The 22353-nt window shown below is 46.3% G+C and overlaps 1 protein-coding gene across 1 annotated transcript in view; it reads left to right on the top strand.

The window, feature by feature from the left end:
* Positions 1 to 18039, top strand: part of Tcp11l2 (t-complex 11 like 2) — a 34903-nt gene extending 16864 nt beyond the window's left edge. Inside the window, exons 7-10 of the mRNA XM_032910463.1 lie at positions 8014 to 8195; positions 8504 to 8685; positions 12111 to 12283; positions 17149 to 18039. Of these exons, the coding sequence (XP_032766354.1) occupies positions 8014 to 8195; positions 8504 to 8685; positions 12111 to 12283; positions 17149 to 17393 (782 nt within the window). The 3' untranslated portion in view covers positions 17394 to 18039. The remainder of the gene's footprint in view (positions 1 to 8013; positions 8196 to 8503; positions 8686 to 12110; positions 12284 to 17148) is intronic.
* Positions 18040 to 22353: the final 4314 nt, after the last annotated feature.

Genomic DNA, 22353 nt, shown 5'->3' with positions numbered 1-22353 from the left:
GGAGGTGTCGATGGACGGGATGAGGCAAGGCTTCTTTTAGCACAGAGCATTAGAGCAGAGTTTGCCAAGGAGTATGGGCGGGGTAGCCACAGGTTTAGGGAAAAGGACATTCTGACCACAGAAAGCTGCAAGAGCAGACAGCCTGAAGCAGGGACCTGCTTTTGTGTGTGACACACACAAGGTAGATGTGACCAAAGGAAACTGGTAAGGGAAGGCGGGGTGGGCTGTGGGCTGAGAGACACAAAGGCCGAGCATATGGGAGGATTTAGAGCATCCCAGCTTTAATGAGAGTCGCTGGAGAGTCTTGATGGAGGAAGCAGCGTGTGATTGCTACTTTAGAGTATGTCCTGCACGGTAAACAGACTGCAGAAGAGGGCAAGAGTTGTCAGCTGGGTGGTTGGTCATGGAACCTCTCAGACAACAAGAGTGGGGCTTGTTCCAGATAGCAGTGATGGAGGAGTAAGGTGGGCTTCTGAGTGGGTCCTGAAGATTGAGGGCGCCTAGTGAAGGTTGGATGGAGGCACTGAGGACGACTCAGTAAATGTGTTTAGACCAAGCATTGGCTCAGTCGTCAGAAGGGGAAACCTGGGAAAGGAAGGTGGGAGTTTTCGATACATACATTTTAAGGTACGTTTGCTGTTAGTGTAGAGATGCCAGGTTGGTATGTGGCTGTGAGAATACAGTGTCGGGAGCCGTGGATACACACTGGGTCTCCTCAGCCTATTCTACTGTATAAAGCTAGAGAAGTGGGTAATTGACACTTAAAATGTGTTTTGTACATCCTAACTACTCTGCTTCCGTTAACTAAACCATCACAAGTGCATGATGTTGCCTCCCACTTTCTACGTGGGGAAATGAGGCATAGAGAGGTTGACTGTGTGGCAGCTTATGGAGTATGGAGCTAGACTCACCCAGGCAGACTTGCAGAGTCAGTGCTCTTCCGCTCTTAGTCATGAGGCCAGACAGCCTAAGGGAGTGAGTGTAGATCTGGAGGGAAGTCAGACAGAGGGCATCCTGCAGGGGAAGTAGGGGAAGCTTGAGTGGACGTGACAGGAAGTTTTCAGTAGTCAAGAGAGATGAAGGTCAAGATTTGACCGTTGGATTTGACCAATGAGGATTATTGGTAACTTTGATGGGAGCACTTCCAGTAGGTTTATGACTGGAGAGGAGGCAGACAGGGATGGGATTGGTAAATACTGCCTCCTTCAGTCCAGCACCCAGAGAGGTCTGTCCTGTTACCCTTTATTTTTATCTGTGTTACCCACAGATGAGCTTGAGGTGCCGTGGCCACTCACTGACCTCAGTGTTGGTTGGGGCTCTATTAGCTGTGATCTAAGGCTGTTGGGTGGCCTACCTTCCCCTGGACCACCTTCCACAGACTGAGCCTTTCCATCACAATGACAGCATTGTAGCAATTGTGTAAACGGTGCACAATGGGTTCTGGTTTAAAAGGCTTCTATAAACTGGAGCACACCCAGGGCAGCCCATACATTGTGGGAGGCACATGAGCAATGATCATAAAACTAAGTGTGCTTTTATGCTTGTTACCAAGGTCATGATAGCATCTTCCCGCTGATAGCAATTTAGAGGCCTTTACCTTACCTCTGTAGGGCAAACTAAAGTCTTCATGGGGAAATAGTGGACAGGAGGTTTGACCCTCCCTATAATTGGAGCTATTTGAATTTTGGGATGGGCTCCTGTCCACTGCTGGTGGTGATACCTTCTTTGTGAAACTCTTTCACTGACTGGTCATTCACATCTGTGAGAGCCTGGCCCTGTTCTGACCACCTATTTGCATAGGAGGAAACTGAGGTTTTGTTATGGGAGAGCCTGTGGATAACCCGGATGTTTCTCTGCTTTAGAGCATGCGTCTTTTTCTTTTTTTCTTTTGGTTTTTCAAGATAAGGTTTCTCTGTGTAGCCTTAGCTGTCCTGGAACTCAGAGATCTGCCTGCCTTTACCTCTCAAGTGCTGGGATTAGAGTTGTGTGCTTTTTAACACATATCTGCCTCTCCTGGGACAAGGCACTGAGTGTCGTGGGGCATACTGCAGAGGGTTCTATGGTATCAGCTAATGGATGAGACTAGATGATCACTAAAGACTTCAGTAATCAAAGCTCCGTGACTTCAAGGACTCTATTTTAGCTCCACTGGGAAAGGGATTGGAATTTAAAAAACAATGTCTAAGCCCGACTGTGTTCTCAGCATCAGCTTCCTGAGGCTCAGTGGTCGGGTCCTGTGTGCCTGTGTCCACATGCAGTCATGCCTTCAATCCAGACAGGTGCAACTCTTGTGACGACTACTTAGTGCGTGGCTGACACTAGCTTTGTTCATCTCAAATTATTTGCTTCTTCTTAAAATGTAGGTGACCTTATTTTCACCTCTCATGTTGACTTGGCTCTTTCCCACAGATTTAGGAATGGAGCAAGGCCAATTATACTTTGCCTAGCTAGAGAAGTCTGGAGTGCAGGAAGCAGAGTGTGTGTCAGCTGTTAATTATATCCCGAGTCACTCTGCCAAAATAATATCAAAATAAGAGTCTCACAAGAAGCATTAACACAGGAGGAAGGACATGAGTCTTAACAGAGTTTGTGGTACACACACACACAGTATACATGTATTTGTATACCTAGCACATATATTTTCTCTTCCTGTTGCCTGTGGGTCAGGGTGTGAGCTCTCAGCTACCTCTCCAACATGTCTGCCTGTGTCTGCCATGCTTCCTGCTTTAATGATAATGAGCTGTGAGCCAGCCCCCAGTTACACGTGTCCTTTTTAAGAGTTGCTGTGGTCATGGTGTCTCTTCACAGCAATAGAAAGCCTAACTAAGACAAAGTCTAAGCTAGATATTGTCATGTATGCCTGTAATCCCAGAACCCAGGAGACTGAGGCAGGAGGAGTGCTGTGAGTTTGAGAACCACTTTGATTATGCACTTGAGCATTAAAGAGCTTGGGTTATATAGCAAGATCTGTGTCTCAAAACAAGACAAAAGGGCCAGAGAGATGGCTCAGTGGTTAAGAGCACTGACTGCTTTTCCAGAGGTCCTGAGTTCAAATCCCAGCAACCTCATGGTGGCTCACAACCATCTGTAATAGGATCTGATGCCTTCTTCTGGTGTGTCTGAAGACAGCGACCGTGTACTCACAAAATAAATAGATCTAAAACATCTACAACAACAACAAACCCAAAACAAACAAACAAACAAACAAACAAACAAAGTAACAAAAGCAGCCAAAACAACAAAGTGGAAGGAGCACGCACTGACGCACCAAGGAAGGAGCGAGCTGGTGGAAGCCGGGTCTCCCAAATCCATGTCCAAACTAACCTGTGACTTACCTCTTTCTGTGGATTTTTCCCTTTTGTGCTGTATAAGTTGGGTTGTGTTACACCAAACAGAAACCAACTAACTCTGGCTAGCATAGTGAAGAAAAAAAGCCTGAGCTGCACCAGGCAAGGAAATCAAGGAAAGCCAGACTACGTTAGCAGATGGGTTAAGATTGCCTCAGACAAGGGCCATCCTTGAACACTCTGGTAACAGTGAGTCCCCCAAAAGAGCCCAATGAGCATAAGCTTAGCTGGGCTAACCTCTCGTTAGGGAAGTTGGGCCTCTTAGTTGATAATCTGAAAAGAAGACAAGAAAACATGGCAGAAAAAGTAATAGAAGTCATGGGTAAGGAGACTGGATTTTTCTGACTGAAAATTGGACCACTTATCTCGATACCCCTGCCACGGCACTGCATGTTCTGTGTTTCTGCTTCCTGCTGCTCTGGAAATGCCTCCAGAGCCTGGGCTGTATTTGTTCATCTCTGAATGCTCAGTACTTGGTACAGTACCCATCACATAGGCGGTCCTCGGTACGTGCCATTGCACAGAGGAGCAAATGGAGAAGCTCTCACTGGTCCCCAGACAACTCAGGGAGGCTGCAGGATTCCTCAGCCAAGGATCTTACATATGGAGCCACATGGAACGGTCAGGGGACCAGCTTTCGGGAGTGAAATCTCAGCATAGAGCATAGAGAAATGCAAGCGTGCTTTCTGCTTTTCTGGACCTGTACAATTCTGACTATGTGTTAGCATGGCCTGGGGCATTTCAACAGCCAGGCCCAAACCTGACCTCAGACTGATTAAGTCACAAACTCCAGGAGCTGGGAGCTGTGCCCAGGAGGGCTGCTTTTCTTTTCTAAAATCCCTCGGGGTGATTGTAAAGGCCAAGCCACAGTGCTGCTTTACTTGGAGATAACTAATTGGGCATTTACTATGTCCACTGTGAGTGAGTAAACTCGCAGGCTAAATGCTGATTAACCACCATACTGTCTATCTCCCTGGATTTCCACTGTTTTCTCTGATGGCTATCTTCTACATAAAAGACCTTTTCTATCTTTATAAGCAGAGCTGGCAAACCAAGAAAAGTGTTTGTCACCGAGAAGAAACAACTGAGATTCTGGGGTGCTGTGGCTACAATGTAGGAAACAGCACCAGTCATAAGTTACCCCTGTGAATTACCGGACTCCAAGGAAGAATTGCAGTGTGGTCTTTATTTTCTATCTTGTTGTTTTTTTTTTAAATCTGCATCTGTATTTAGTCTGCTCCTCTTGGCAGCCGCTGCCTTATAACCTCCATCAAATGGGTGCTTTTATGAGAGCTGTGAAACAAGAAGCAATTTGCTTCTCATGGGAAATCTTAGAACTGGGTTCTAATGTAAAACAAAGTGAATTTTGCTCTAAGGCTGTCACAACCCAGTAGAAAAATTGCCTCTAAACCTATAAAGCCTTCTAGAATAGTCTTCAGTGTGGTTTCATTTGGTTCAGGATGTAAGAGATGGGGGAGTCACAGTTGGTGGAGAATCTTGTGAACAGAATGTAACTGGGTACCCTCCTCTAAGTCAGTGCTCTTCCTCAGTGGTCGTCTCTGCCCGCCTCTCCCTCCGTGAACCATGTCTAGGAACTTTTGACTGCTCTGTTCTGATGGTAGGTGTCCTGGTGTTCTGCTGGCAGGAGTAGGGGTCAGGAGTGCCACTGAACATCCCAGAGTGGTCAGGACAGTGCCCCACAGCAAAGGGTTATCCAGACTAAAATGCCAGTGGCTGTTGATACCCCATCTAAGTCAAGAGTTGAAACGAATCCATTTCACGATGACCTAAAGAGATTGCTTTGTTCTTTAGGAGAGCTGGGTCTTCAGTAAACAAGAAAATCTAGTGGCGGCTGAGGCCCCTTGGGATAGTTTCCTGTCATCTTGTTTCCCTTAGTAAGGGTTGGTGGTGAATGCCTCTCCTGCACCGGCTGCTGTCTGCAGGAGGCAGCTCCACAGAGGCAGCCCGCGGCTCTTGCTACAGCACTTTGGACAGTTCAGTCAGGGGGATGGAGGCTCCCTGACCAGCTCCACCCTTACGACTTCTCTCATCCCCGCTTCTGGAACAGTCCATGCATGGCACTAAGAATTGTGCTGGGTGGCTGGATTTCCTGTTTTGTCAGATTTCTTCCATAGTGTTCCTGTGGAGATCTGCATTTTCTTTAAGGGGATCTGCTGAGATTACACTCTTTGAAGCAAAAGCCTAATTGGTACCAAAGCCAAATCCACATTCTTTATGTCTTTGAGATCACGCTGTCTGAGGTAACTTTAGCGTGAACTCACACAGCTGATCCGTGACAGAGAACCTGGTTCAGAACACATGTGCTTCAAACACTAAATCCAGTTCAGGTAGGGACAAGTCTCCCCACTCCCTCAGTTATCTGGGGAGCCAAATGGTGATGATCACAGTTGCTAACCGTTATTAGGCATCTCTTACTGCCAGAGCGCTGCATGTATGCATGTCTTGAATTCTTACCCCAGCCGCAGGAAGGGACTGTTGTCCTCTGGGTCCAGTCTGCAGAGGTGGAAGTAGAACCACCATTGAGGAAAGTAAGTTAGGCAAGGCCCAGTGCTAACAAGTGGTGACAGGCCGACTTGAGTAAGGCCATGCTTCCAACTAACTCCCCCAGGGGAGAGTGTGCTACACACCCTGAGTCACGCCCGGATTGCTGTGATGTTAGGTTACCCTTTCTTGTGTGTTAATCAGCAATGCAGGTTTGACTCTGCAGTCACGTGCTTCCCCATGCTCTGTGTGGTTTTCTGGGCTCCAGGGCAGCAGGCTATTGCTCTCCAGTTCCTCTACTGGAAGGGGCATTTGTTCTCACCAAATCAATTGCAAGGAATCGGGGGGCTCTCTGCCTGCTTCTGTTTGTGATTTTAGAAACGGGCTATAGTGGATTTGGGTGGCTCTGAGTAGGGAGCCATTTGACATCTGCTGGGGTTGCATTTGATGGGGGTGCCACCACCATGCCCTGTCTCTGGAGAAGTTTCTTCTTAGCTTTCAGATACCCATCTTCTTTTTAAAAATGACATTTTTATTTTATGTGTATGGGTGTTTTGCCTACACACACACACATACACGCACACGCACACGTCTGTGCACCACATGCTTGCCTGGTACCCATGAAGGCCAGATGCCCCTGGAGCTGGAGTTAAAGATGGCTGTGAGCTGCTGAGTGGGTGCTGGGAATCAAACCCAGACGCTCTAAGAGAGCATACAGTGCTCTTTTAACTGCTCGCCGCCTCTCCAGCCCTTCACACACCCTTCCTGTTTCCATGTGTCTGTGTTTGAGAGTTTACATGAAGAAAGTGAGTGAGCTGGCTTGGGTCTCTGAGAGAGGCACGACACTCACTGTCTGAGTTCTCTACCCTTGTGATCTCATCTAACTTGAATTGACTTCCTAGAGGCTTCACCTCCAAATGTCATACCCTGGGATTTGAATTAAGGCTTCAAAATGCAACATTTGGAAGAGAATGAAGACTCAGAAGTGTTGCTTGATTCACTTGATCAGTGGCTGCCAGGGAGGAGGCCTAGAGTGAGAGAGCAGCTACTAAGAGGCAACGTGAGGGAGCTGTGTACTTCCTCTGAGGGTGGGGAGGAAGAAGGAGAGAGAATTCAGGAGGGGTGTCCACAAATGTGACACTGCCACAGAGTGGAAAAGGAGGGTGAGATAAACATGGCAGTAGATTGGACAGCTGGTAGCTTTCAAAAATGTGAGGGAAGACTGTCACATCCTCTGACCTGTACTTTGTATCTCAAGAAAGGACACAACCCTCATTCAGCTGCTCTAGATAGGGATATGGAAATGCTCCTACAAGGCGTCTATAGTTTCTGCATTTAAATGGTCCTCCAGGCCCACGCTGACTATCCCTAAGTAATAATGCTTCTTTGCCGTGATTGCTCTCCTCCTTCAGTGCCCTGGCCTTCACTCTCTCGACTGGCCTCCATCTGCCTCCCATCCTCTCATCACCTAGCCTTGCTCTCAGTTATCTTTCTAACAGATAGATCTGATTGTATCAGTTCCATGTTGGAAAGAGTTATGCAAGGAATCCTTCCTACCCATAGCCAGCGTGTGTAACATAAATCTATTAAGAATGAAAATATGGACTATGGGAACATGAACTCACCCATGGATCTTGGTAAAAGGATAGCTCTAAGTGGACACTCAGGTTTGGCACCCAAAGGGTTTAATGCATTGAGTCCAGCTCAAGGTCATTTGTGAGCGAGCTTGAGGTAAGCTGGTTTCTGACCACCAAACCAGTGCCATCAGGAGTTGTTCTTCTTTTCTCTAGCCCCTTGTGGACCAGCAGTATGTAGATGAGGGACAACTTCCAGACGACCATCTGCTGTCGTGATTAAGTCTTTTCGTGGTATTCTCATTGCTAGCACATCAGCCAGCCTTCTCTCCTGTGCCTTCAAGTACCACTGTAAAGTTTTACCTCGTGAGCACTCCTGAGTATCCCCTCTCTCTTGTTCCTCTAGAAGCCACTGTATTTATTCTGTTACAGGCATTCGTTATTTATAGGTCTGTCTCTCCTTAAGGACTTAGGGCCGTGGCTGTGTCTTTTCATTCATCCCCAGGACCTTCATAGAATCAATCCATCATGTACGATGTATGAGCAAAAGGACTGCTCAGATAACTCTATGGCTTTTTTTTTGCCCCTAGATGCCCTCAGTCAAACCACGGAATGGCTAAAAGAGTCCATAGATAAAGAATTGTTTTCTGAGACTGATGTAGCTCCTGGAGCTGAACACAGCTCCACACCAAGCCTAAGCCCTCTGACGGTGCTAAACAATTGTTACTTGAAACTCCTTCAGTGGGATTATCAGAAAAACGTCTTACCAGAGGTGAGTGGCTTTTTTTTTTCTTTTTTCTTTTTTTCAGAGCTGGGGACCGAACCCAGGGCCTTGTGCTTGCTAGGCAAGCACTCTACCACTGCGCTAAATCCCCAACCCCAGGTGAGTGGCTTTGTCCGTCCCCCCGTGGGTGTCCAGTGTGGGATTCTTGTGTGTGACTTTGAGTCAGATGGTCTGTCATGTTGCACGTGTACATTAACTAAAATCAGACTGAAATGAGAGTGTGGATATGCATTGCTTATTCTACATTTTCATGCCAATGGGCTTCCCTTTCTGTTTGTACATTTTAAATATGCTAGACACTCATGACAGATGGACCACGGCTTCAGGAACTGACAGAAAAGCTCAATCAATTGAAGATGATCGCCTGCGTGTCCCTAATTACCAACAACATGGTGGGTGCTGTTACAGAAGGCCTGCCTGAGCTTGCAAACAGGTTAAAAAGGATCTCAGCTGTTCTGCTTGAAGGCATGAATAAACAGTAAGTTCTTCATGTATGTACCTGCTCCCCCACACATGAACATTCTGCGTGTTTCCCAAAACAGGCAATGACTTTGCCCATGGGGACAGAACAGTCACCTCTGGCTTTGATGTCTCTCACACCGTCTCTTTCCACAGTGTCTTTTAGCTTCTTGAATATTCTAGATGTCCTTTCATAGGAAGGCAGAGGCGTGTCCCTTGACACGTGCCAGGATAAGTGTCGTGTTTCCCCTTTCGGTGGCACACACGAGAGCTTTTCTGTGACAGTGCAGTGGGAAAGCAGAACCGGAAGTCCACAGAGCCATGTGCAGAAATATTTTGTGAGAGAGGGTTTTCCACTCTACCCTCCCTTTTTTTTTTTTTTTTTTTTTTTTTGACTTCAATGGACCCAATGTATGAAGGTTTTAAAGCAGGCAGCTGTGTCTAACATGAGCTGAAGGAAAGTTTTGCTTTTGAAACTCTGTCTCCAGTATTGCTCTTTCATTGGCTATTAGATCCCACGTGGATTTTTGCTTTTAGTCCATCCCACGAGACACTGTCCACGTCAGGAGACAGGTCTTGTCAGTGTTTCAGTGGCTCTCATGTGGGTCAGCTCTCCCTGCTGATTTGCCTTTTGGGTGTTTTTAGGGCTGTGTCCTCTATTCCTGCCATTGAGGCGATGCACCTGTCCTCCCATCTGCTATAAAGACCATGAGCTTCGTGCTAAAACCTACAGTAGGAATCCAAGTGGCTTGGGATCCACACTTCTCATTTTGGGCTGAGGCTCAAAGGAGAGGGATTTGGGGCTGTATGGCTAGACATAGGCAATCTAAGTCTCAGCGCCTCTGTCTGTATGAGGCCCTACCCTTTCTGCTGACTCTCATACTGACCTGACAAGTACCTTAGTTTCCTATTTCAGGGCCCAAGACCCACCAAGAAACAATACCTTTTTCTGTCCTTGCAGACGGTCTCTCTCTGCACTGCCTCGCAGTGGGAACCATTGCTTTCCTGGAGTCTTTCTCATTAAGTGTTCACTGAGCACCCAGTGCTGCCAAGTGTTACTATGAAGTACATAGAAACAGCGTGTAGGAACTTCAGAGGACAGGCTTTCAGATCAGGTGACCAGGCCAAGCTCACCTCTTTAACTGTCTTGTTCTGTGATTGAACAAGTTCCCGAGTCTCTCTGAGCGTTATTTCTCATGTGCATGGAGCATAAAAGGCTGGAGAGATGCTTGGTGGGATGAGAACCTGAGTTTGGATCCTGCAGCAGCCATGTAGAAGTCAAGCATGGAGGAACATCTGCAGCCCCAGGGCTGGGCACGTGGGCAGAGGGAGACACAGGTCCAGATGCTTGCTGGCGCCCACCTGTGAAAATAGCTAGTCCCACAGTCAATGAAAGGCCCGATGTCAAGAAGTAAGGTAGAGAGTAGTGGCAGAAGGCGGCTGAAGTTTATGTCCCCTTGACACGAACACGCATGAGTGAGCACACACCCCACCCCATGCATGCTTTTTCCTCTACTCGGGAGCTTCGAGAATAAATGATTAATGTGAGCCCCTGTCTTAGTTAGGGTCTTACTGCTGTGAACAGACTCCATGACCAATGTAAGCTTTATAAAGGACAACATTTAATTGGGGCTGGCTTACAGGTTCAGTCCATTATCAAGGCAGGAACATGGCAGCATCGCAACATCCAGGCAGGCATGGTGCAGGAGGAGCTGAGTTCTACACCTTCACCTGAAGGAAGCCAGGAACAGACTGACCATCCTCAGGCATCTAGGAGGAGGGTCTCCAAGCCCACCCCACAGTGACACACTTCCTCCAACAAGGTCACACCTTCTAATAGTGCCACTCCCTGGGCCAAGCATATGCAAACCATCACAGCCTCTTGGCGTAGGTGTCAGGCATCAGTATGTACTCCATGAGTGTTAGTTATTAATAACTGCTGAGGTGTTCATTCATCCTCCCTATAGTTTTATTCTCGGTTTACTGGACATTTCACACGTGTAGAACCGTTCCTTTATAGGAAGGGAAGCATTCACTGCCCAAGTCCTCACCTTATAGATGGAGTAACAGCATTCAGAATATAAACGAATAGATTAGATGCTCTCAGATCACCTGTAGGCCCAGATGTCATCTGCGTGTAACTTGGTGATATGTCACAGAGATGAGCAAGGTTTTGCTTTTATTGTGAATGGGAGCTTTGGCTTATATGGAAATTAAATTTTTCCTACAGCCTAAGAACTTGTTGAGTGAAAGCAGGGGAAAGCTCGAGCACTGCTCTAGAGGGGATTAAAACATCAAAGGGAAAGCCTTTATCCAAACAGTCCACCCCTGGGCTGCAGAGTGCCAGAGGCAGGTCCAGTGTGAGTGCACACAGACTTCGGATAAGGCAGAAGACCAGGGACACTGCACCACGCTTTCCTCACTCAGCATTGACAGTGCTCACACGACATCGTGCCAAGAGTTTACACTGGCAAATAGCAAGAACCTGGATCTGAACCAAGGTCATCACCGCGTCAGACCTAAGTCCTGATTTACTCTGTTGAGCGACCTGCTCTCACTAGGTCACCTCTCATCTCAGTCTTGGACTCACAGGTTTGACAACGACACATAAGAACCCTTTGTGTAGGGAGATACCATTTCAGCTACTCTTACTAGTGCAGATCTAACAAACACCCTCACTAATTCTCCCTTTCCTTATTGGTTCCATGACTTGCTTCTTAGTGGCTGTTTATAACGTCTAGTCTGTGTACTTGGCAGTATTTGTTATTTACTGGAAAGTGGTAATGGGGAGTTCGATGCCTTTGGTCACTATCAGTCTACTGTTTCGGATAATTTGGCCTCTCGATATCTTGGTTGTTTTTTATTGGTGTTAAAGATTTACTGCTATAGGCACAGGAAAATTAATTTTTCTACTCAACTTTATAAGCTCATTAAAAACTGTCTATGAGATGGCTGAAAGCACTGGGCTGCTCTTGCAGATGACCCAGCACCCACAGGGCAGCACATAACTCTAACTCCAGAAGATCTGATGGCCTCTTCTGGTCTCCATAGGCACCGGGTATGCATATGGTGCACATAGGTACATCAGGCAAAACCCTCGTATATACCAGATAAATCTTTCAAAAACATAGATGAATGAGTCACACTAGTGGTTTAAAAAGTAAATGGCTATTTTCTGTCCCCTTTGCCAAACCTGTAAAAGTAGGGTTCTAACGTACACCCTGGCTTTTCTGTCAGAAACTGGGTGCACAGTGCATGGTTCTCGGCATTTGAACTCTGTTGAGTGAGGGCATTGGCAGTTGGGAGAGGTGTTATTCTCTGTTCACTCTGATAAAGTCAGTTACTGTTGCTTCTAAGAGCAGACTGGCAAACATCTGCAATAAGTTAACGAATTCAAAAACTAAACCAGACTCGGCCTGATGCACTTTGCTCTGTGTTCTCCAGGACCTTTAACTTGAAGGAGGCCCTGAACTCTATTGGTGTTCAGACCTGTGCTGAAGTTAATAAGGCCCTGAAAGAGAGAGGCTCACCCACTCTAAATGCCGAGGTTCAAGCTAATCTTGTCGGTCAGTTCGCAAGCCTTGAAGAGAAGGACAATCCAGTCTGTGCCTTGATGGGTGAGTTCTCTATGTTTAAACCAGTTTTTGCTTCAGTTCCAGTCTGCTCTAACTTGCTGTATTTGACAATGTTTAAGTGCCGGTCATATTTTAGTATTACACACAGTTCTAAAGCATCAAGTCCTCCCCAGATTCTATAATAAAAACTTAACAAAAAACCCAGCAAAGTCTTAAAATGCCTGTGATACACTTGGAATTTTGTCTTACTATTGCTGTGATGAAACACCATGACCAAAGCACGTTGTGGAGGAAAGGGTTCATTTCACTCACAGTTCCATATCACAGTCCAGCATCCAAAGCATTGGGGGCAGGAACCTGGAGGCAGGAGCTGATGCAGAGGCCATGGAGGGGTGCTGCTTACCGGCTTGCTCCCCGTGGCTTGTTCAGCCTGCTTTCTTATAGAACCCAGGATTACCAGCCCAGGGATGGCGCCACCCACAATGGGCTGGGCTCTCCCCTATGAATTGTTAATTAAGAAAATGCCCAACAAGCTTGCCGTGGGCCCCTCTTACGGAGCCTCTTTCTCATTTGAGACTCCCCCCTCGGATGAGGCTAGCCCGTGGCAGGCTGATGAGTAGCCAGCACAGATGCTTCGCTTTCCGTTTGGATGACAACTGTTAAAGCATAAAGAGCTACTGCTGGTCCTACGTCCCTGTCATGTGAGCTGGGGTGGCACTTCATAGCCTGTCACAACGATCCAGCCCGCAGACGTTATGAAGGCAGTACACGGTGATGTGGAAATCCTGGGGGAATGCAGCTCAAACCCACTCTGAGCACTCACAGAACGAGGCTAACGGTTCTGCCGTGAGCATCCCTGAGATGACTGAGGTCCTCTCTTGGTCAGGGTTAAATAGGTAGGAAGTGAAAGACTGAAATTGGGAGGCTTCTCAGTGTCAGGCCAGGTTGGAGAGTTGGCGGTATGGAGAAGTTCAGGACTCCTGCTGTTGTTACCTGTGACTAGTAGAAAGGAGAGTTGTTTTCCCTACAGCTGAGAGGGCAGAGGTGGGGCTGGCTGCTGACAGCGTTATTGGAGAGTCTGGTTCCACACTGCTGTCTCAGTACCATCTTCTAGGCTCGGCGCCTACACAGTAAGGTGGCATGCTCTACCACCCTCCTCCCACGTTTAAGTCAACCAGAGCTCAGTCTTCCCGCTCCGTTTGCTAACCAGTGATCTAGCATGGAGTCCTGTTGGCTGTAGGCAGCCTAGCTGTACAGGTTCTGACCTTGAATTGGTCATGGTGATCAGTGGCAAAAGAATTTGATCTTGAAATGTGCACTCACATCCTGGTCAGTCTGCTGACCCAGAGTATTAGGGAGAGAAGGGGAGACATGGTTTTCTTACCCCAAATCAGGGTGACGTTTCCATTAATGAGGACAAAACCAGGTGTCTTTAAGAGAAATCAAGTCTGGGAGGAGGAAAGAGTGTGGAATTAGAACGGACTAATATTCCAGGGTTAATCTATAATCTTAGCAAATACAGTGTCCGCATCCTGATAGCGTAGACACATTTTTTTTGTGGGTTGGGGGGCCCTGGAATGTTTTTTCTTATTCTTATCGCTGGGGAAATAGGGAACCAGAAGTTCAGGCTACTTAGGTGGGCCAAAGCCTCACCTTAGCCCCAGAAAGAACCAGTGCCAGAGTACAGCATTGTGGGTGACAGTTGACTGAGATTCCTACCTAGGGGAGACAGTTGATAATGACAGCTGGCACAGTCACTTGCCACAGCCCTTACCCTTATAGCTCACGTCCGACCTAACTATCCTCTTGGTCTCTTGAGGTACAGTTGTAATCTGAGAGCCTGCTCCTGACGGAGAAACAGCCATGCACGCTGCTGGCTTCCCACGAGGATGTAGACCTATGAGCACAGGGCCATGCTTGCTGGCTGCTCTCTCCTCACAGCGCTGAGTGTGTAGATGGCACTTGATACACGCCATACAGTGCCCATAGCTAAATAACTGACAGGGGCACACTTGGGATTCTTCCCTGCCTGTGGCTCCAGGGCTGGCACTCCTCACTGCTGTGATTAAGGCAGATCTGGAGCCAGGTGGCCTGAACTCAGTGTGTCTGTGCCCTGGATGCCATCAACTGGGAAGGGGGAGGGGCCGGAGATGCCTCTAAAAACCTGGTGCAGCAGCTTTCCTTCCCGGCTCTGCCCAGGGCGGCTTTGCCTGTTGTTCTGCACACTGAGTATGTTTTAATCTTATTCAAAGTGTCGTTGCCTTAGCTACTTGACTGTCTTGAGTGTCTCTCTTTTGACTCTGGGAGCCAAGGACAGGCCTTTGGCTGGGACTCCACTTGGCTGCTTCAAATGAGCAAACGCCTCTGTAGAATCGGCCTGAAAACTTGACTGGTCCGAAGAGGAGGCAGAACCACCTGTGGGCATAATGACCATTCTGAAAAGGTCTCACTTTTAGGCTTTCTTGTGGTAAAGTGTTCACATTGTCTTTGTGCTGAAGTTAGGCCTGAGTCTAAAAGAGCCACCAGTCGTAAGGGAAGGTCACTGGGTTTTTCGAATGATGAGAATCTAGCATAAATTGAGCACTTCGATCTTGGCATTCAGGAAAGGCTCTGCCGCCGGCGGCTTGTCATGGACTCTTCCTGTGCATGGCACTCGTGCCCTGCCGTGTGCCTCACTGACCTGAGTGCATTTGCCAAGGGCGTTACACTTCTCACCTTGCCATACCTTTGGAAAGTAATATAATGGGAATTTTCTTTCAAGCCAAGCCCTTTACACACACACACACACACACACACACACACACACACACACACGGAAATGTATATATCAACGTATATATACGTGTATATATGTACATACAGACATATGTAACAAGTAAAAAGTATCTATGGTTTATATTCTGTGTCTGTGCATGCTCATAGCCATTTACATTTTTGAGGTAATTTTTTTCAGTAGCCCAAGTGATACGTGTGATACAGGACTAATTTCTCCCTGCTCAGACACACAGATGGGAATATTATCTATGAATGCCTTCTTCAGGCTCCACTCCCAGGCTTCCATGGTTTGCAGTTTGGTATTTCATTCCTCTCTCATTTTTATTTAGTCAGGATCATTGTACCATGTATCATCAGGCCAGGAATGCAGAGATAAAAAGACAGCGCTCCTCCCCCATCCCCACCCCCCGGCCTGAGCTTTCTCTCTCAAGATAGGAAAAACATTCACACTGAGAGGAAGGCTGTAACCCGTGGTCAGGGTGGCCCCGGAAAGCAGCCACTTAAGACTCAGCATTGAAAGAGATCTGGATAGAGTGGAGTGGGATGGGATTAGTAAGAGGAAAATCCTGACTGAGCATGGATATTGGCAACTTTGAAGTTCTGGGGTTAGTTCTGCTAAAGTGCAGTCTGTGGAGAAAGATGACTGAAAATAAGGGTTTTGTAACTGTCAAAAGCCAGGCATCCTGACGTGTGGTGCCTGTAAATCCCACTACTTGATGTGGGGGCAAGACGATCCATAGCACAGCCACGTCGCATGCTTGAGGTCACCCGAGGCTTCATGACCTTTTCTCTGAAGGAGGGAAATAGAGGCTTTCATTTAATGTTAACTGCCTACGCTCAATGGGCTGTGTTAATAGTAAACATTCTTATTTCTGAGGGTTTTGTTTCCAAAGCCAGAGAGAGCCCTTGGAGCTGCTGTGTTGTAGTGGGTCTGATTGGCACTACTTTATCTGATGTGACCGTAGCCAAGTCTATGCCTTCATTTGCTTGTATACCATAGTCACAAGGTCAGACAGTGAGGACACAGCTAGGGACAGTGCCTGATACAGTTGCTGTTGGAGCAGCCCTTCCTCCATGTCTCCTGTGCAGAGTGACTGGATAACTACCCAACCAGGGTGCCTTAGAGAGTATTGTTTTTACCTATGTCAGAGCAACAGATATGAACTTCAGCTGTCTCTAGAAACCTAGGCGTGTAGCCAGACACCCTGTATATTATGTTGAAAGCCCAAGTTTGCTGGGTTTCTGGGTTTTTTTTTTTCTTGTCAAACCAAAAATTTGGATTTCAGTATGAAATCCCTGATTTTAAATTGTTTTTTTTTTTAAGATTTATTTATTTAATTTATGTATACAAGTACACTGTAGCTGTCTTCAGACACACCAGATTCCATAGATGGTTGTGAGCTACCATGTGGTTGCTGGGAATTGAACTCAGGACCTCTGGAAGAGCAGTCGGTGCTCTTAACCACTGAGCCATCTCTCCAGCCCCTTAAATTGCTTTTATAAAAACAAAACCCCAAAGAAAAATGATCTTGGCTATATGATCGTGGATATTGGGCATTGACTTTTGTAAAAGATCGTAGCTCAGAAAAGCACTTTCTCTAACCAACCATCTCTCACTCTAGAAGTTACCACTCTAGCCTGAGCATCGTTTATTCCTCACAGTCTAAAGGGCAGAGAGAAGGTCTTTGCCTTGTCAGACTCATCCATGCTTCCATGGTTAGCTGAGGCTATGCCCATGGGTCTTGGCTGGGCTCTACCAGGAGCTGGGGAGGTGTCTCATCTGCAAGGCTCTCCTTAGAGCTGGGAGAGGGGTTTCTGCCTCTTTGGTCTCATCCTCGGTAGTTTCATCCTTATTTGCATGGATGATGGAAGGCAAAGTGGATGGCAGTTGGGCATCCTGAGGCTTGGGCCTGCAGCTGCCATCCTGGCATTTCCATAACATTATGCATTAGCAAAAACAGGCCACAAAGCCAGTTCAGACGTGACAGATGACAAAGTACTCTTAATCCTTAGTGGGAGGAACGTAATGCCACTCGAGCACAGGCAGGGGTAAATGGAAACCTTACGGCTTATTGCTGAAGGTTATGTACTTCTGTAATGCAACAGGTAAAAATACCATTTTTTCCCTTTAGATAAACGGATCCAGTTGTACATGAAGAGCCTGCTCTGTCTTCCAAGCACTCAGAAGAGCAGGCCTCCTGTGCCCGGTGGCCTTGATGTCATTCAGCAGGAGCTGGAAGTGCTTGGCTGCCAGTATGCAAACATCGTGAATCTCAACAAGCAGGTGTATGGACCTTTTTATGCAAATATATTCCGAAAGCTGCTCTTCCGGGATGAAGCCATGGGGAAGATAGATGCTTCACTTCCTACCAACTAAAGAGAAGCTGGCCCTGGAGACCAGATGGAGGCCAGCACTTGGTGCACGGTCCATTTCCACCAATGGCATTATAGATGTGGCACATTCTCAGCACTGTTCCTAGAGCAGCATTAGACGAATCTGTGTAACCTGGTAATGTTAGCACCACAGAAGGGCCACATACCCCTTTTGTGTTTAAAGCAGATAGTTTTATGAAGAAAAGTATTTTGTAATGAATTATATTGCCTATATAATACTGGTGTTTTCTTAAACATTTATATTGAGGTGTTTGGGGGGTTTGTATTGTTTTGACAGCATGTCTGTGTAACAGCCCTGGCTGTCCTGGAATATATCGCACATTTCGATGTGACTTGTTCATTCAACCTGAAAGGTGACTTTGTTTAAATACTTGATGATACTGCCATTGCCTGCAGACACACAATGTGCAAACATTTAAAAATACATTGAAGATGAAGGGCATTCTGCTTCTTTTTTGTTAAGTGGCAAAGTAAATTTGTGTCTTGGGTCTGATGTAGCCGAGTGCATCATTAGGATTTTTAAGTCATAGCTCTTGGCATGTTTATTTAGTTTTTACTTAGACATTTACTTCTACTTTTGTGTCTTTCCTAACATGGTTGTTTTGTAATAAAAACTTTATTAAACAGAGGACATGGTAATTTTTTCATTCTTTTATTGCTAGCACACGTGTCGTTCATACTAACCGCATCTTAAAATGTTAAAAAAAATACTTCAGCATAACCAGTGCTTCTGTTTTTGAACCCATCTTGGCATCTCAGAGTGGAATATTGGGCATTTGTTTTTTCTTTTTCTTGCTTTCATATTTGAGACAGGGTCTTAACCCTGGCTTGCCTGGGATTCAATATGTGTACCTGACTGACCTTGGACTCACCGAGATCTGCCTGCCTCTGCTTCCTGAGTGCTGGGATTAAAGATGCCCTCGGTCCTTTTTATCATTTATTCGGGGATGACTCTGTGCTGCTCCTCAGAGCTCCACAGACGTGGTATCATTACTGTTCATCCAGTTAGTAAGCACCTCTGGAGTATCAAGGAGGTAGTACTCACTTCAACAGTAGAGATACTAAAGTTGTACCATAAAGATTAGCATAGTCCCTACACAAGGAGGGTGTGAAAATTCCCAAGACCATCTGTATTTTAAAACAAAGTAAGCCATATCTATAAAATACCATGTTTCTTCCTCTCATGCAGAACCTGTGCTTATACTGAAGACATGAAAGGAGGAAGACTATTGAATGACATTAAAGAGGACAGGAGTCGTGGGATGCAGGAAGGAGGGTGAGCGGGTAATGGTAGCATCTGTGTGATCAAAGTATATTATATACGTGGGTGAAAATGCTATCATGAGGCAGGCATGGTGGTACAATCTGTATAGTACAAGTGTCCAGCAGGCTGAGGTAGAAGGATCCCAAATCAAGGCTAGCCTAAGGTACAAAGACACTGTCTTAAAAAAAAAAAAAAGGAAAAGAAAAGGAAAAATTCGTAATGAAATCTATTATTATAATTCCCTTTGTAGACCAGGCTGGCCTAGAACTCAAGAGATCCACCTGCCTCTGCCTCCCAAGTGGTGGGATTAAAAGCATTTGCCAGCACCACCCGGCTAAATAACAAAATTTTTAAACACTCCAGTAGACAGAAAGTTGTGAAAATTAGTAAGGGCTATAAAATAGATTTGATTCGTGCTGGTAAAGTTCAACTCTCCCATGTGGAGGATAATTCTTGGTCTAAAACCTGACATGTGCATAGGAATGGGCCAAGAACCAACAGCATTGGGAGTGGACACAGCAAAGTGGACAGTGCACACAGTGGTGAGAAGCAGCAATGGGTCCAGGCAACAGCAGCCAAGAATGACGTGAAGAAAGCAGGACAATGGCAAAATGTTTCTTGGGTGCCATACTCAAGTTTTGTTTTGTTTTGTTTTGTTTTTGTTTGTTTGTTTTGTTTTTGGTATTTTTTTGTCCTGAAAGGTTTGGAAATAATCACTGAATGTTTGTACCAAGAGAAGGTCACAAACTTAACTGTTGGAAAGTGTCTTAGTCAGCGTTTGTATTCCTGCACAAAACATCACGACCAAGAAGCAAGTTGGGGAGGAAAGGGTTTATTCAGCTTACACTTCCACATCACCAAAGGAAGTCAGGACAGGAACTCGCACAGGGCAGGAACTCGAAGGCAGGAGCTGATGCAGAGGCCATGGAGGGGTGCTACTTACTGGCTTGCTTCCCCTGGCTTGCTCAGCTTGCTTTCTTATAGAATCCAGGAATAACAGCCCAGGGATGGCACCACCCACCATGGGCTGGTTCCTCCCACCCTTGATCACTAGTTGAGAAAATGCCTTACAGCTGGGTCTCCTCAAGGGAGACTCCTTTCTCTGTGATAACTCCAGCTTGTGTCAGGTTGACACACAAAACCAGCCAGTAGAGGAAGATAGCTCTTGGGGTGGGGCATGGGGAGGAACACGACTCCAGGTGCTGATGTAACAGTCTTGCTTTCTTGTGTGTGTGTGTGTGTGTGTGTGTGTGTGTGTGTGTGTGTGTGTGTGTGTGTACATGCTCACAGGAACATGTCTTATAAGGAGTAAAATCCAGAAACAAGTGGTGAAGGAATTTATGAGACTTAAGTACCTCACAGAATCAGTCTTAAAAGGGTGGGAGCTAAAGCAGTGTAATTAGGCAGGCATCCAGCCACACTGGCCATTTCCAAACTCCTCTTGCTACTTTGCCTCACTGAAGTGAAAGCTGAATCCCCAGATACCAGCCTTCTCTTGAGTGAGACTAGACCAAGTACCAGCCCAAGTAGTTGTTCCTATCCCTGGGGCCCCACGAAAGAAATGCTCTTGTATAGAGAAATGGCATGAGGTGATCACTTTGCAGCCTGCAGCCTGCAGCCTGCTAGCTTCGAGGTGACTGAAGGACATCTGAGAATCCCAGCATATTGGGACAAAGAGTGAGCATACTTTCTCTTCAGAGAATCCCGATGTTCTGCCAAGTCAGGTGCATGCCTGAGGAAGTGGCCTTCATGTTCCTTTTCTCATGGGAAAGTAACTTGGTTTTGATTATAAGAAGTAATACATCTTAAGAGTTGGGACTGCTGACAGATTTCTCAGTCTGCAAGGGGGTTTGGGTCACTTTGAACCAGGTAAACTATTGCTAGGGAAACAGCATCTGGTGAGAACTAGATACTGGGAAATCTTTATTCTGCTTCACCTTTTGAATAAACTGCATGGGCTGACTTAGCTGTGTGCCCCCTGTGTCCTGTTAATGTGGCTCTACCCTTGGGATCCCAACGCAGTATACACTGACACTCTTGTTCTAATGCTGTTCAGGAAAATGGTGTAAGTCTGAGACCACAAAATTCAGGTTTGAATCCACCCCAGCAATCCCACAGCTATGAGTTCAAGCCATCTTTTAACCTTCATGAACCAGTTACCCACCTCCCTTTCCATCAGACCTACTTATGTACCTCACAGGATGAGGCTCAAGCAAGATGTGTTTGAATGATAGTCATGGCTGTGCCTGGTTGTCAACTTGATTATATCTGGAATGAGCTACAATCCAGAAATGGAGGACACACCTGTGATCCAGATCTTGAGGCTGGAAGACACAAATTTCTGACCTGGATTTTGACATGGAGATCTTGAGGCATAGTGGCCATGAAAAGCTTAGGACCAGACAAGGTAGTACCCACCCTTAATCCCAGTAGACTGAGGCAAGCAGATCTCTGAGTTCAAAGTCAGCCTGGGACAAAGCAAGTTCCAAATCCAGACGTGGTACGCACCTTTAATCTGGGCCACACCTCCTGCTGGAGGCCTACATGAGGTCATTGGAAGAAGGAAGACTCAATTTCACTTACTTGCCAGCACATCTGTTGGAACCAATTCTATAGAAGAGCAGCTGAAACAAGTACCCTTGTGGGATTGAGCAACCACTGGATTCTTGGATTCCCATTCACAGCTGCCCATTGTTGGGTTAGTTGGACTACAGACTGTAAATCATTGTAATAAATTCCCTCAATATAGAGGGGAATTCTGTGAGTTCTGTGACGCTAGAGAACCCTGGCTAATATAGTCTGCCAATACAGCACGATGTAGCCAGCACACATTACTAGTAACTGTAATTTATGAGTCCTAAACCTCTTTCAAGCTTCAAGAGGTTTTAGTGTTTTGAGAAATGATGGCTAAGTGCTTAACTGCATACGAACAAAATTTGTCATAGCTCATCAGAACCACGGCTCATTAGGCCCAATATTGTCATTGGCAGAGAAGACTCAAGGGTATAGAGAAGGCTGTGGTGGTTGTCCTTGATGGCAACTTCAGAGGCTGATGACAAAACTCGACATGCCCTTGGTTCATTTAGCAACCTTTAGTTTAACCCATGAGTTTTAACCTTCCAAAAAAAACCCAAAAAAACAAAAAAACAAAAAACCAACAACAAAAAAACAAGAACAAAACAAAAACACCCTTTAATGATAAGCTTTCTCCAAAACTGTTTCCTTTGCTTCCTCTGCAGTGAAGCCTCATTTTCACTTCTAAGCTTAAACTGTGAGCCTCTTTAATATTTCCAGGGACTCAGCACATCACCTTATGGAGAAGTAATACCTTGGGGCTGTCTTAGCAGCTAGTCTTGCAGATGTGCCGGAACAGCTGGACGTAGTTCTTGGTCTCTCGGAACATGATACAATAATTACCACTGGGTAGTCATCGTTTGGCAGGTGGGTCCTGAGCACTCGTAAGCTGTAGCTCACAGCACATTTATCGTTTTCATTTGTGTGAAGGCCGATGAACTTGCCCCTGATCGAAGAGCTGCTAAGTGTATCTGAACCCAAGCAGAGAGTCTCATCCTGGACTGTGAGCTGTTAGCTACTTGGTCACAGGGCTCCTTGATTCTCCCAGCCAAAAGCATTTTCCACTGTTGTGATGCTAACAAATGCTAACCCAGCGTTTACCTCT

Source organism: Rattus rattus, chromosome 1 (assembly GCF_011064425.1).
Source record: "Rattus rattus isolate New Zealand chromosome 1, Rrattus_CSIRO_v1, whole genome shotgun sequence".
NCBI classification, from domain to species: domain Eukaryota; kingdom Metazoa; phylum Chordata; class Mammalia; order Rodentia; family Muridae; genus Rattus; species Rattus rattus.
Note: the sequence above shows the minus strand (reverse complement) of the source record. Positions and strands in the feature narration are given on the sequence as shown.